Source organism: Scyliorhinus canicula, chromosome 4, assembly GCF_902713615.1.
Source record: "Scyliorhinus canicula chromosome 4, sScyCan1.1, whole genome shotgun sequence".
Taxonomy (NCBI): Eukaryota; Metazoa; Chordata; class Chondrichthyes; order Carcharhiniformes; family Scyliorhinidae; genus Scyliorhinus; species Scyliorhinus canicula.
Window position 1 is genome coordinate 57,113,927 of NC_052149.1, and position 15,575 is coordinate 57,129,501.

At 47.6% G+C, this 15,575-nt stretch overlaps 1 protein-coding gene across 1 annotated transcript in view; it reads right to left on the reverse strand.

Annotated features, from left to right (window-relative positions):
* Positions 1 to 10,987, reverse strand: part of slc5a9 (solute carrier family 5 member 9) — a 98,163-nt gene extending 87,176 nt beyond the window's left edge. Inside the window, exons 1-2 of the mRNA XM_038794306.1 lie at positions 10,822 to 10,987; positions 9,870 to 9,941 (exon numbers count right to left, since the gene is read on the reverse strand). Of these exons, the coding sequence (XP_038650234.1) occupies positions 9,870 to 9,941; positions 10,822 to 10,896 (147 nt within the window). The 5' untranslated portion in view covers positions 10,897 to 10,987. The remainder of the gene's footprint in view (positions 1 to 9,869; positions 9,942 to 10,821) is intronic.
* Between the last annotated feature and the right edge of the window lie 4,588 nt (positions 10,988 to 15,575).

The window sequence follows — 15,575 nt, forward strand, 5'->3', positions numbered from 1 at the left end:
GAAACAGCATTTGAAACCGTACTCCCCTTGGCTGAGAAGTAACAATGGATAATAAATCAACTCTGCCAGATCAATTTTGGATCATAGAAAGGCTAGGCTGGGTCCAGAATTGAGGATTTCGACAAAAAAGATTTTCTTCTTTTTTTTTAATAAACAATTTTATTGAGGTAGTTTTTGGCTTTGTAAACAGTTACAGACATCAACAGAAAGAAAGCAAAAAAGGCAGAAATGTGCAAACATCCATGAACTTTCAATACTTCAATTGTAACATATTGCACAAGCCCGCTCCTCTCCCACCGGTACTACCCGCCATTTTATCCCTCCTACTCTACTCTACTCTACCACCCCCCCCCCCCCCCCCCCCCCCCAACCCCTGCTGACGCTCACTCTCGCGCAAAGAAGTCAATAAATGGTTGCCACCTCCGGGCGAACCCCTGTACAGATCCCCTCAAGCCAAAATTAATTTTTTCCATACCCAGGAAACTCGACATGTCCGCAAGCCACAACTCAGTCTTCGGGGGCTTTGAGTCCCTCCACGCCAATAGTATTCGTCGCCGGGCTATCAGGGAAGCAAAGGCCAAAACATCGGCGTCTTTCTCCCCCTGGACCCCCGGGTCTTCCGAAACCCCAAAATTTGCCACCCCTGGACCCATCGCCACCCTTGTTTTTAGCACCCGGGACATGACGTCCGCAAATCCCTCCCAGTACCCCCTCAGCTTAGGGCATGCCCAAAACATGTGAACGTGGTTCGCTGGTCCTCCCGCGCACCTAGCGCATTTGTCCTCTATCCCAAAGAATTTGCTCATCCGAGCCACCGTCATATGGGCCCGGTGAACGACCTTAAATTGAATCAGCCCGAGCCTAGCACATGTCGCGGTCGAATTTACCCTACTCAGGGCCTCTGCCCACAGCCCGTCCTCCATTTCCCTGCCTAGCTCCTCCTCCCATTTAAGTTTCAGTTCCTCCGTCTGGGACCCTTCCTCCCTCATGAGCACCTTATAAATACCCGAGACTCTACCCTCCCCTTCTTCCCCCCTAGAGACTATTCTGTCTAGGAACCCCATTGGCGGGAGGCGTGGGAAAGATGGGACCTGTCTACGAACAAAGTCCCGCAACTGTAGGTACCTAAAATCATTTCCCCTTACCAGCCCAAATTTCTCCTCCAAGCTCCTCAAACTTGCAAAGCTCCCTTCCAGGAACATATCGCCCACCCTCAACACCCCCGCCCGCCGCCATGCCCGAAACCCCCCCATCCATACTCCCGGGGGCAAGCTGATGGTTGTCGCAGATTGGCGCCCAGACAGGCGCCCCCATCTCCCCTACATGCCTCCTCCACTGGCCCCATATCCGCAGGGTCGCCACCACTACCGGGCTGGTGGAGTACCTGGCCGGCGGCAGCGGTAGAGGAGCCGTGACCAGGGCTGCCAAGCTGGAGCCCCTGCACGAAGCCGCCTCCACCCGCTCCTAGATAGACCCCGTACCCACCATCCACTTCCTTATCATAGCGATATTAGCCGCCCAGTAATAGTTAATCAGACTTGGCAAAGCCAGCCCTCCCTCGCTGCGGCTCCTCTCAAGCATCGTCTTCTTCACCTGCGGGGATTTTCCCGCCCAGACAAAGCTCATGATCATCTTGTTAACCTTTTTGAAGAAGGACTGTGGGATAAAGATCAGGAGGCACTGAAAAATAAACAGGAATCTAGGGAGGATTGTCATCTTTATAGTCTGCACCCTCCCTGCCAGCGACAGCGGGAGTGCATCCCATCTCCGAAACTCTCCCTTCATTTGCTCCACCACCCTGGCCAAATTTAACTTGTGCAGCCTGCCCCAGTCTCGTGCCACCTGGATTCCCAAATACCAGAAATTTTCCTCAACCAGCCTAAACGGTAGCCCTCTCAATCTGTTCTCCTGGCCCCTTGCCTGCACCACAAACATTTCACTCTTGGCCGTATTTAATTTGTATCCTGAAAACTGGCCGAACTTCCTCAACATTCCCAGTATACTTCCCATCCCGGCCACTGGGTCCGACACGTACAGGAGCAGGTCGTCTGCATAAAGAGAGACCCTATGTTCTACCCCGCCCCTCACCATCCCCTTCCATCCCTCTGCAACTCTCAGCGCATTCGCCAGCGGCTCTATGGCCAGCGCAAACAGCAGCGGGGAGAGCGGGAAGCCCTGTCTGGTCCCTCCGTACAGCCTAAAGTACTCCGACACTTCTCTGTTAGTCCTGACGCTGGCCCTCGGGGCCTGATATAATTTTTTATTTTTGATTTTATTTTAAAATTTAGATTACCCAATTATTTTTTTCTATTAAGGGGCAATTTAGCGTGGCCAATCCACCTACTCTGCACATTTTTGGGTTGTGGGGGCGAAACCCACGCAGACACGGGGAGAATGTGCAAACTCCACACGGACAGTGACCCAGAGGCGGTATCGAACCTGGGACCTCAGCGCCGTGAGGCGGTTGTGCTAACCACTAGGCCACCGTGCTGCCCCTGATATAATAATTTGATCCAATCCACCAATCCCTCCCCGAACCGAAACCGTCCGAGCACCTTCCAAAGATATTCCCACTCCACCCGGTCAAAGGCCTTCTCGGTGTCCATCGCCACCACTACCTCCACCTCCCTACCCACCGGGGGCATCATTATCACATTAAGTAATCTTCTCAGGTTGGCCGCCAGCTGCCTACCTTTCACGAACCCAGTTTGGTCCTCCCCAATCACCTCCGGAACGCAGTCCTCCATTCTAACCGCCAGTACCTTTGCCAGGAGCTTGGCGTCAACATTAATCAGGGAGATTGGCCTGTAGGACCCGCACACCTCCGGGTCTTTACCCCGCTTCAATATCAGTGATATAGTGGCTTGCGACATTGTCGGCGGCAGGGTCCCGCTGTCCCTTGCCTCATTGAAAACCCTCGCCAAGACCGGGCCCACCAGCTCAGAAAACTTCCTATAGAACTCTACTGGGTATCCATCCGGCCCCGGGGTTTTCCCCGAATGCATGGCCTTTAGGCCCCCCAGTACCTCCTCCACTCTAATCGGGGCCCCCAGCTCATCCACTCGCCCCCCACCTACTGTTGGGAATGTTAACCCGTCCAGAAACCTTTTCATCTCCTCCGGTTCTTCCGGCGGCTCCGAAGTATACAGCTTGCGATAGAAGTCCCGGAATACCTTATTCAATCCTGCCGGGTCCTCCCCTTTGCGCCCCTCCCCATCCCTCACTCTACCTATTTCCCTGGCCGCCTCCCTCCTCCTGAGTTGCTGCGCTAACAGTCTGCTAGCCTTTTCCCCATGCTCGTACACCACTCCCCTCGCCTTCCTAAGCTGTTCCACGGCCCTACTCGTGGATAGTGCCCCCAGTTCCACCTGTAGTCTCTGCCTCTCCCTGAGTAAAACCTCCCCCGGGGACTCCGCGTGCTCTACATCTATCCGACCCATTTCCCTGACCAATCTATCCATCTCTGCCCTGTCTGCCTTGGCTCTGTGGGCCCCAATTGAAATCAGCTCCCCCCGCACTACTGCCTTTAGCGCCTCCCACAGGGTCGCCGCTGAGACCTCCCCCGTGTCATTCACCTGCAAGTAATTTTGCATACATCTCCGAAGCCTCTCGCAGATCCCCTCCTCCGACAGCAGTCCCACATCTAGCCTCCATTGCGGGCGTTGGTAGCTCGCTCCCCAGATCTGCAGGTCTACCCAGTGCGGGGCATGGTCTGAGATAGTAATTGCCGAATATTCCGTGTTCTTTACCTCCCCTATACAATCCCTGCTTAGTACGAAGAAATCTATCCTAGAATATACTTTATGGACGTGCGAGTAAAACGAGTAGCCCCTTCCTGTCGGCTGTCTATCTCTCCAGGGGTCCACTGCCCCCATTTGCTCCATAACCCCTTTCAGCTCCCTTGCCATTGCTGGGAGTCTACCCGTTCTGGGACACGACCGATCCAAAGCCGGGTCAAGGACCATGTTAAAGTTCCCCCCCCCCCAATTATTAGCCTGCGAGAATCCAGGTCCGGGATCTTCCCCAGTACTCTTTTAATGAAGTCCACGTCATCCCAGTTCGGGGCATATATATTCACCAGCACCACTCTTCTCCCCTCCAGTCTGCCCCGTACCATCAGGTATCTGCCCCCCCCTGTCTGCAGCTATGCCCTCCGCCTCAAATTGCACCTGCTTGTTGATCATGATTGCCACCCCCCTGGACTTCGACTCCAAGTCCGAGTGGAAGACCTGGCTAATCCAGCCCTTCCTTAACCTGGTCTGGTCTGACACTTTCAGATGTGTCTCCTGCAACATAATTACGTCCGCCCTCAGAGCCCGCAAGTGCGCGAACACCCGCGCCCTCTTAACCGGCCCATTCAGTCCCCTGACGTTCCAGGTGATCAGCCTGGTCGGGGGGCACAACCCACCCCCCCCCCCCCCCCCCCCCCCCCACCACGCCGGTCAGCCATAGCCTTTCTCGGGCTGGTCCCCGGCCCGTGCGTCGCGCCATTCCTGGCCCGCCCGTTGGCTGCCTCCACCCTCAACCTCCTTTCCAGTGCCTATTTCAAGTCCCTCCCACGTCAGCAGAACACCCCCCCCTCCCCACCCCTAACCACATCCCCCGATACCCCCACCCCTGCCATCCACTGGCTGTGATCTCCCCCCCCACCTGACTCCCTTGACTAGCCAATCTGCTAGCCCGGTGACTCAACACTCCAGCGCCCAGCTGCCTCATTCCCATTGTTTCCCCGTCCTCCTCCCCACTCCCCGGCGCCCCATCCCCCTCTCCAACCCACTGGAGCAAACTCACTGGTACAGAAAGGCATGGACATCAACAAAACAAAAAACCCCACAACCCACGTCCTTGGCCCCCCTTGCTGACCGGCCCCCCTTCGTTACCGTGCTGGCTCCAGTGTCCTCCGCGAGCTGCACAAAAAGTACAAATCACCCCAAAAAGGAAAAAAACAGAAAAAAGAGGAAAAAACAAAAACATGAGAAAAAAAAACCCCAAACCAATGTCCATGAACAAAGGAAAGAGTCCCAAATGTTCCGCTTGGCACCTTTGACCCAGCAAACCGTTGAACAGCAGTCCAGGCCCATTCGGCGTACCTTCCCACAGTAATCCTCGGGCCCTAATTCACGTCCGTGGGGCCTCTTTTCGGGACCAGCCCCTGATCCCTCGCAAAATCCATCGCTTCTTCAGGCTTGGAGAAGTAGTGGTGTTGACCCTGGTGCGTGACCCATAGACGAGCTGGGAACAGCAGACCAAACTTCACGTGCTTCTTGAACAGCACCTCCTTGACATTCTTAAATGCTGCTCGCCACCGAGCCACCTCCTGGCTTAGGTCCTGGTAAATGCGGAGAACACTGTTGTTCCACGTGCTGCTCCTGGCGCTCTTTGCCCACCGCAGCACCCGCTCCTTGTCCACGAACCTGTGGAACCTAATCACCATCGGGCGGGGGGGTCCGCCCAGCCGCCCCTGCACTCTGTGTGCCCCCTCCAGCTCCGGCGGTCGCGGAAAGGCTTCGGCCCCCATCAGCTGCATCAATAGGTCTGCTACAAACGCTGCGGCATCAGCTCCCTCAGCCCCCTCCGGGAGGCCAACCATCCTCAGGTTGTTCCTGCGGACTCTATTATCCAGCTCCTCCACTCTGTCCAGCAGTCTTCTCTGCCGCTCCTTCAGCCCGTCAACTTCTAGCGCTGCAACCGTCTGCGCATCCGCCTGCTCCTCCACTGCCTCTCCCAGCTCCTTAACTTTAACATCCTGCGCGTCCAGCCTCTGGTTCAGCTGATCCACCGCTTTCTGGATTGGGTCCAAGCTGTCCCGCTTCAGCGCTTCAAAACTGGACTTCATTACGTGGAGCATGTTATCCAGTGCCTGCTGGATTGCTGAGTCCAGGGTCCGTGTGTCCGCCATCTTAGGTCCCAGGTAAGTTTCTTCAGGTCCTTGCCTCTGTCCCTTTTTCTCTTTTTTCTTCTGCCTTCTGGACTCCCACTGTTCCATGTGCCGCAGCCCGCTCCTCAGCACTTTCGCTGCCGCCTTCCTTCTCCCAGCTCCTTAACTTTTACATCTTGAGCATCCAGCCTCTGATTCAGCTGATCCACTGCCTTCTGAAGTGGGTCCAAGTTGTCCCGCTTCAGCGACTCAAACTGTTTTTCATCTCCTGGAGCATGAAAGGTCCGTGTGTCCGCCATCTTAAGTTCCAGGTCAGCTTCCTCTGCTCCTTGCCTCTGTCCCTTTCTCTCTCTCTTCCTCTGCTTCCTGGACTCCCATGGTTCCATAGATTGCAGCCCGCTCTCCAGCACTTTCGCGGCCGCCTTTTTGCCGCTCCGTGGTCCCGCTATTGCGGGGAATCAGCCCTAAAGCCCCGCCAGAGTGAGAGCCCGCCGAATGTGTGGCTCACTCAAACATCGCCGCCACCGGAAGTCGACAAAAAGATTTTCAAGATGCATGATAGCTTCAGGGTTAGATAAGAAGGAGGCTGGTGAATACACAACTGTACTCAATAGGTCCGATAGCAGATGACATAATTGCAAAGCAAGGAATAAATTAATCTTCAGATAAGTTTGAAGAGATTCTCAAATCCTTCAATGCTGACTTTAAGAAGTATTAAAACCTTAGGGCATGCAAAGTCCAAAAAGCAAATCCAATAATCTGAAGAACAGATTGAAATTTGCAAAGGTCCATTAAATGAGGCAAAGTTAAGCCAGCAACCCCAACTGTAAGTTCATAAAGCAAAAGAAGATGGGACAGATTCCAGGCCAAGGAAGACAATATCCAAACAGAGCACGTGCTGGCAGCAGACCATGTCAATGCTGTGAAGCCAAAAGTCCTCACATACAAAAACAATGTCCAGCAATCTCTATGCAGAGTTTCAACTGCAACAGCGTGGGGAACCTTTGAAAGCAGTGCAAGTCTAAGACACAGTGACATGCAGAGATCTCAAAACAGTCTCAAAACAGTTAGGGCAGCATGGTAGCACAGTGGTTAGCATTGTGGCTTCACCGCGCCAGGGTCCCAGGTTCGATTCCCCATTGCGTCATTGTCTGCACGTTCTCCCCGTGTCTGCGTGGGTTTCCTCCGGGTGCTCCGGTTTCCTCCCACAGTTCAAAAAAGGGCAGGTTAGGTGGATTGGCCATGCCAAATTGCCCTTAGTGTCCAAAAAGGTTAGGACGGGTTATTTGTTATAGGGTAGAAGTGAGAGCTTAAGTGGGTCAGTGCCGACTCGATGGGCCGAATGGCCTGCTTTAGGGGCTTTTCACAGTAACTTCATTTGAAGCCTACTTGTGACAATAAGCGATTTTCATTTCATTTAATTTCTGCATTTCTGCACTGTATGTTCTATGTTCTATGTCCTATGTTCCCCAAGATTGTGGAAGAAATCCAATCGTATTTCTTGAGTGAGATCAAGGATCTTGGGTTCTCCTTTTGGAATGCTAACGTCTCTATAAAGGGTCAGCACACTAATTTCAAATTCGGCACAGGAGTGAATAGAAACCATGGCTGAAAGTCCTCTGGCGACACATTACAGACACACCACTCTATGGGCATAGAGGAATCTGACTTGCAGTCAGAAGTATGATCCTAGAGCTACTCCAGTATGGCAATAAGCAAATATTAGAAATGTATGTCATTTGCTTCTTATTCAGGGACCTTTGTTGCCCTTAACCTCCTCAAAATAGCAGGAGATGTCAAAACAACCTCTGTTGTCAACTACACAGAACTGCAAATTTACGAGAGGACCACCCAATACACTCAACCGAGACTTCTGCTCTGAATTGTCTTCACTCTTTGCAGGTTTGTTCAATTCCCTTGCAGGTGAAAGAAGCTTCTCTTTGGTCACGCTAAACAAACCTGCAGATAGGTACCACCATACTTTGATTGGAAGGCACACATCAGAATTACAGGCAACAGGTTGATGATCCCAACCTCAGGCTCCAATGGTTGCTGTCATACAACCAGGGAACATCATGGCAATGAAACTGTAATTTTCAAGAAAAATGCACAGTAGCAAGGCGATGCTGGGGCAGGAGAGTAGTGACCATCAACTCACCAGAGCACACCTCAGTGAGGTACAAGGACACAGGAAAGGACACAATGTGGTGATGAAAGCGGGTTGAGTTCATTGATGAGGAACATTCTAACGGAATGGAGATACACATTCAACTCCAAGAAAGATCATGCCGCACCCCCATGGAGAAAGAAAATCTATGTTCATACTATGAAGGAACGGAGTGGACACTCTTCGCAGAAGGAATGGGACATGCCTAGGGTGTCTGAACAAAGCAAGTGGGTTGTTGATCAGGTAAGGTTTAACGTCAAGGAGTGTAAAAAGCAAATCAGATACTGATAGCCAGGCTCTGGAAACACTGAATACTATGATTTTAACTCCAAGCCAACAAAACTTGTGCAAAGCAACTGAACCTACTATTCCTCAAATGTGGCAGAACAAGGTCTGGAAGAATTGACAAACCTCCAGACCATTTGAATTTATGAAGTCAGAGACTTGGGGGAGCAGGGGTAATAAGTAAATATGTTGCGTAAAGATTTTGGGGAACAAGTATAGTATAAGGGTGTTTAGCATAGCAAGAGCTAATATGGGACTGACGAACAGTATCACCCACAATATGATATAGAGAGACATATAATAGTTGACAGAATTGTGTGGAAAAACTCGAGTCAACATGAAGTTAGCATAAATTTTAGGGAGGCAGTGGAACAGTGGCATTGTCATTGGACTAGTAGTCCAAAAACCCGGGGAAGATCTGAGGGCTAGGGTTCAAATCCCACCACGGCATATGGGTAATTTGAATTCAATTAAATATGGAATTACAAGTCTAGTGACAGCCATGAAACCATTGACAATTGTTGTAAAACCCACCTGGTTCATTAATGTCCTTTAGGGAAGGAAATCTGCCAGGAAACCTGGTCCGGTTTACCATAGGATTTCTACAGTGATGAAGGAGGCCATTCAGCCCATCGTGTCTGCACCAACCCTCTGAAATAGCACCCTACCTAGGCCCACTCCCCGTCCTAACTTGCGCATCTTTGAACGATGGGAGGTACCCGGAAGAAACTCAGCAGACACAGGGAGTAAGTACAAACTCCACATAGACAGTCACCTGAGGCCGGAATTGAATGCGTGTCCCTGGTGCGGTGAGGCAGCAATGCTAACCACTATGCCACCATGCTGCCTACTCCATGACTCCAGGTTCACACCAACGTGGCTTACTCTGAAAAATGCCATCTGAAAAGTGGGCAGTTGGGGATGGGAAATAAATACTGGCCCATCCATATCCAGTAAAATCTATTCAAAAAATAAATTTAAAATAAAGCTTGGGCTATACTTTATGCATATGTATATATGTATCAAGGGCTTCACGGTGGCACAGTGGTTAGCATTGCTGCCTCGCAGTTCCAGGGACCCAAGTTCAATTCTGGCCTTAAGTGACTGTGTGGAGTTTGAACTTTCTCCCCCTGTCTGCGTGGGTTTCGTTTGGGTGCTCAGGCTTCCTCCCACAATCCAAAGATGTGCAGGGCAGGTGGATTGGCCATGATAAATTGCCCCTTGTGTCCACGGTGTTCGGTGGTGTTGCTGGGTTGCAGCGATGGGGTGGAGGCGTGAGCTTCGGTGGGATACTCTTTCCAAGGGCAGGTGTAGACTCAATGGGCCGAATGGTCTCCTTCTGCACTGTAAATTCTATGATAATTAGCTCTAAGATAATTAGCTCTATGTGTTATAAAAGCCTCTGAACCTCTCTGTGAATCTACTAAACAAACCCTTGCAACATCAAGCAATAATACTTATTAACAAGAAGTGATAATTAGCTGTTATTTACATCAAATATTAACATGCTTCGAAAAATAACTACAATAATAGACTTACAGGCCACCATGTCATGGCTTTTCCAGCAAGAAAATATCCTCCCACCGTGCTTTGGTTGGCTTTCACAGACGACTGTAATGCAAAAAAGATTTAGATGTGATTTCTCTTAATCAAAGTCCAAATGAAATGGAATAGAGAGCAAGGTTAAAAATCAACTCCAAACAGCGTGGGAAGGTCATTAGGACCCAGTTAGGACTTGACGTACAGGAACCAGGAACTGTTGGGAAAAAAATAAGTCATCACTCTATTTCTTTAACTTGCTAAGCTCATAGTAAAAACGACCTGTTTAATTCAATTACATTTTCTATAAACTCCTGCTTAAGCAAGCGAGCCCCAAGAGTAATTTACACATAAAAAAACGTATTTCAAATATACAGCAATCAAACGGTTGCTCATATTTTGCAGTGTTTGCAACATAGAGTGGATCGTTAATTCTAATACTTAACAGCTTAAATTTCACTCGGTTATAAATATGTGTTTAATTTTGGTCCATAATCTCTGTATAATCACTAAGACTATAAAAAGTGTTAAGAACATAATTTTAAAAATAACTATCGGAAACTGATGTTTTGCGCATGTACAAGTCTCAAACAATTATGTAGATATAAACCCACGATAGCGATGGAATGCTAAAATGTCTGAACTGCATTATTTTTACCTAAAAATCTTTCTAAAAAGTTGATTTATTTTTCTGAATGCACCAGGTCACAAAGTATCCGATCGCCAGTTTATTCATTGCCTCAGCTTCCAGTATAAGTCAAAGGAGGTTTTAACTGTGAACTGTAGTGAATACATTCCAACCAACAAATGAAACAACATAAAGCAGAAGATAGGCATTTTTTTTCACTCTTACAAGTCTGCATTTGTAAACACCAGAGTTCAAGTCTGCAACCTTCATTAATGTAAACTGAAAAATAAACAGTCTCCTTCACCCTGGGGATTCTTAACTCACCCATATTCCAATAGCAATAACAAATGCAAAGTAAATGGCAATCACAATGAAGTCTGGTGTCTCCAAGGTAAACATTCTCGAAACACAGATTACTGCGGATGGTGGAAATCTGAGATCAAACGGAAAATGATAGAAATACTCTGAGCACGTTACGGCAGCGTTTGTGGGAAGGGAGAAAAACAGCTTAAAGTCTGTGACCTTTCATCAGAACTGGGCCAAGTTAGAGATGTAATAGGTTTTCAGCCAGAGGTGGGTGGGGCAAGGATAAAAGGAAGATCTGTGATAGGGTGAACATAAGAAGAGATTGGATGACAGTAGAGGGCTTCCAGGGGCCAAAGGAGAGGGCGATGTTGCAAGAGGTAAAACAAAAGAACAGTATATGTGCCTGGAAGAGGGGTGCTGCTAGCTGGGGGGGGGGGGGGGGGGGGGGGTGGGGGGGAGAAACCAAAATGGAGCAGAAATTATGACACCCTGATCCACTCTGTCTCCCCTGACCCACTCCTCAGTCTCCCCTGACCCCCCCCCCTTCTTCTTCCCTCAGCAACTTTCCATGCAAATGCAGATGGAACATCTGCCTCACCTCTCCTCACCCTCGAAGGTCCCAAACACTCCTTCCAGGTGAATCAACGGTTTATGTTTACTTCTTTCAATTTAGACTGCTGTTTTGGTTACTTACAATAGAGGAGGTCAAATGCAGATTGAGTGACCGCTTTTCGAACACTTTCATTCTGTTCACAAGTATGATCCCAAGCTTCCAATGGTCTGTTGTTTTAAGTCTTCACCTGGCTCTCACGCTAACATCTGTCTCCTTGGCCAGCTGTAAAGCTCACGTAAGTTTGAGGAACAACACCTCATCTTTTAATTAATCACTTTACAGCCTTCCAAACTTAACATTGAGTTCAACAATTGTAGACCATAATCGTTGCTCCATATTGTTTTCCTTTCCTTATTTTCTGTTTGCTGTCATCAGCACATCTTCTCTAGGCAAAGAATGAATGGGATTCTCTGGCTCCCCCGGCCGTGTGTTTCTCAGCAGTGTGCCAGTCCCAGGTGGCGGGATTCTCTACTCCCGCTGCTCGTCAGTGGGATTTTCCATTGAAGCCACCCCACACCGCGAGGAAAACCGCAGGCAGAGGTGCGCTACTGGCAGGAAAAGAGAACCCCAATGGCCGGAGAATTGAGGCCAATTTGTTATTTGTTTATTTTCTGATCGCATCACCGTTCTCTTTTGCCCTGGAAGACTAACTCATTTATAAGTCAATCTCTCTTTGTCACGCAAGGGAGATATTATAAAATTGGGTCCATAAAATGAGACCCCAGTGTAGCAGGCAATTTAGGGGTTAAAAAGACTGAGGAAAAAAAAACTGCTCGCACAGTCAGAGGGATATGTCCACCCGTGGGATGAGTTACATTGTCCCAGTCAGACTTAAGCTTGTTAATGGTAATACACAGGATGGCCTGATTCAGCAAGGGTGAGTCACTCAAAATCCATTGTCCTTTGGGACATTCTTGCCTTGACCAGCTTTTAGCCCATTACAGAATCTGATGACCTTTGTGTCCGTCAATGTTAGGTTAGTTACATATCAGTAGCATGTCTCTGGTCTTTTGTGTGAGGGGCTGGGTGGAGCTTAGAAAGAGAGATAAAGTAGTGCTTTGAAGTTACAGGGGCTTTGGAAAGCAACCAGGTGAGGTCATGAACATTGCAGAGGAGAAGGCTTCAGAAATCGACTGAGAGAAGTGATGAATGTTACAGGGCAGAAGATTTTGGAAATTGACCGAGAAGTTCATGAAATTCGCAATGAGGCAGGCTTTGGAAAAGGTTTTCAGAACGAATGCCCCTGCCTAAAGAAACATTGCTCCATAAATGCAAGTATTGCCTTTGTCATTCTGTGAAAGTAGCATGAGAGCTGCATGATCTGATACAGTGTTGTTTAATATGAACTAGTGTGTTAAGGTTAAGAAACTACATGTAATCTGTTATTGTTAGGGTTGAAGGTTAAATATTGTTTTATTTTCTTTTGATAACGTTTGTTTATAAAATTATGTTCTTAACACTTTTTTTAGTCTTAGTGACTATTTCTTATATTATCGCTTCTGGAACAAATAGATCTTTCTGCACAATCTTAAAACTTTAAAAGGTTATGATTCTGGTGCAGTCTCTTAGCTACTGTTGAGAGCTGATCAGGCGCCCATAACAATTTGGGAGTTTGTGGCCAAGATTCTTACCGATAATTCCTTGTTTGGATTGGGTTTATCAATGGTTTTGTATCCTGCTTCTTTTGCAGTCTGTTGAGGATAGCCAGAATAATTGGTAACATCTGGTGCATTTGGACAGTGTTGAACACCAGTCATTGCATATTGAAAGGTGGCTGACTATTCTGGCTACATTTGTACCAGCTCTTCAGCCACCAGATTCCATATTCCACCACGGACGATGTTGTCTGGAAATGGTGAGACAGCTTTAGTCCTTCATCTGTTCCTCCTGACCAGATCCTAGTGTCATCACTTCCTGTGTCACCATTATGATAGGAATTTGACTGCTCTTGGAGCTCTACAGTTCCTGCAGTTTCTTTCCCTACAACCTGTTGCTTTGTGAGTAGCTCTCTTCCTTCTTGAGGTTGCTCCTCTTTGATCTCATGCAGATGATTGTTGGTATGCTGGAGTTCTTGTGCAATCTGAAACTGAATCTCAGCTTTCTTCTGAATCTGCCTTTCCAGACTAGCATTTTCTTCCATTTAACCATCACTGACACCTCCTGCTGGATGAAGTCCTCATGTCAGCAGCTTCCTGGCCTTCCTTTCTCCATTCACTCTGTCAAGGAGTTTTATTTTTCATTTAGGTACATCAGCCATCTTTGTTTGTACCTGTGCTGTTGTTAGCAGATTGAGCTTGCATGGGTGTTGTTTGATGGCGTCTGGGGTTATGATGTGTTGAAGAAAGCCATATTAATTGCCAATGAACTAATGCCAGAAGCCTACAAGCCGAAGTTTCGAGATCTAAGAAAAGAACCAGGTCAGAAGAGAATTTGAAGGAATTAAATAAGTGAATTTTGAGAGGTGGACAAGAGCATTAAAATAAACCAAACGTATGAGGCACTTTGGGAGATAACCATTTTAGAGGAATTTAAAGATTCACTTCCCGCAGTTGCAGAACTCTTGTGGAAGAGGAGAGAGGTAAAATGGCTAGACAGGCTGCAGAAATGGCAGCGGATTTTGAATTGGTTCATAAAGCCAAGTTTAGTGGTCCGACATCAATTTCAATCTAGGAAGAATAGAAACAGGGGAAATGAGAAGTTCACAGGGGGTCTGTGCAGAGGTGTTGTTGGTGATGTTAAGGAGAATGTGCCTCAGAGTAAAAAGGAAACCAAAGAGAGTGGTAGAGAGACAAGAAAACGCCAGTGTTTTCATTGTAATAAAGCTGAACATGAGAAGTCACAGTGTTGGGTGGCTTACGAAAAGGGCTGGGTAGACAAAACAGGATAAGCCAGTGAGGTTTCTTAAAGTGGGAAGAAAAACCACTGTCCCAGCGGAAGAGGTGCCATACAGAGTGTACAAACCCAACTGCATGTAACTGAATTATTGATGAAGTTTTGTTGTGTAAAAGTATGGAGACTGTCACCAAGAGCACTTTAAGGTCTGATAATACTAGGATGACTTCGACAAACTTAATGCAAAAATGTCCGAACAATAAATGCGATTGCTAATGCCCCATCATGACAGTGATATGGGAAACGGCTACAACGGACTATACTCATGTGATGTTTGCTTGTTTAAAAATGAAAAAAAAAAAGACATGCACATTAGGACGTTAAACTGTATGTATTCTTAAAAAATGTTTAAAATTGACAAGGGTTCAGAAAATGAAGGAATCTCTGTATATTGATGATTCATTTTTTCTCTAGGAAGGGTGGTGTCACGTGGGAGAGATATTCAGAATTTGCATCCAGAAAAGAGATCCCAATGTAGCAGACAATTTAGGGATTAAAAAGACTGAGGGGAAAAAAAATCTGCTTGCACAGATTCAAAGGGATATGCTCACACCTGGCATGAGTTACATTATCCCATTCAGACCTAAACTCATTAGTGGGAATACACAGGATGGCCGGGTTCAGCAAGAGTGATTCACTCGAGATCCATTGTCTTTCATTCCTGTCTGACCAGTTATTAGCCCATTACAGAGTCTGATGGCCTCTTTATCTGTCAATGTGAGGTAGTTGCATATCAATATCATATCTCTGTTCGATTGCGTGAGGGGGTGAACGGAGCTGAGAGAGAGAGAGAAAATTGTGCTTTGAACAGTTACAGAGGCTTTGGAAATCAATTGAGAGAGGTCATAAAAGTTACAGAGGAGAAGGCTTTGGAATTCGACCCAGAGATAATGAAAGTTACAGGGCAGAAGGCTTTGGAAATTGACCGAGAAGGTCATGAAAGTTGGCACCGAGGCAAGCTTTGGAAAATGGATTCAGAACATATGCCCCTACCTGAAGAAAAATTGCTTTGTAAATGCAAGTATTGCCTTTGTCCGCATCTAAAAGTAGCACAAGAGCTGCATTTCTGTTACAGCATTGTTTAACGGGGACTGGTGTGTTAAGGTTAAGCAACAACATGTAACCTGTTAATGTAGGGTTGAAGTTTAAAAGTTTAAATATTGTTTTTCCTTTTATTAAAGTTTGTTTATAAAATAACCAAACCCTATTTCCTATATTATCACTCCTGAAACAAATCAATCTTTCAACATCATCTTAAAACTTTACA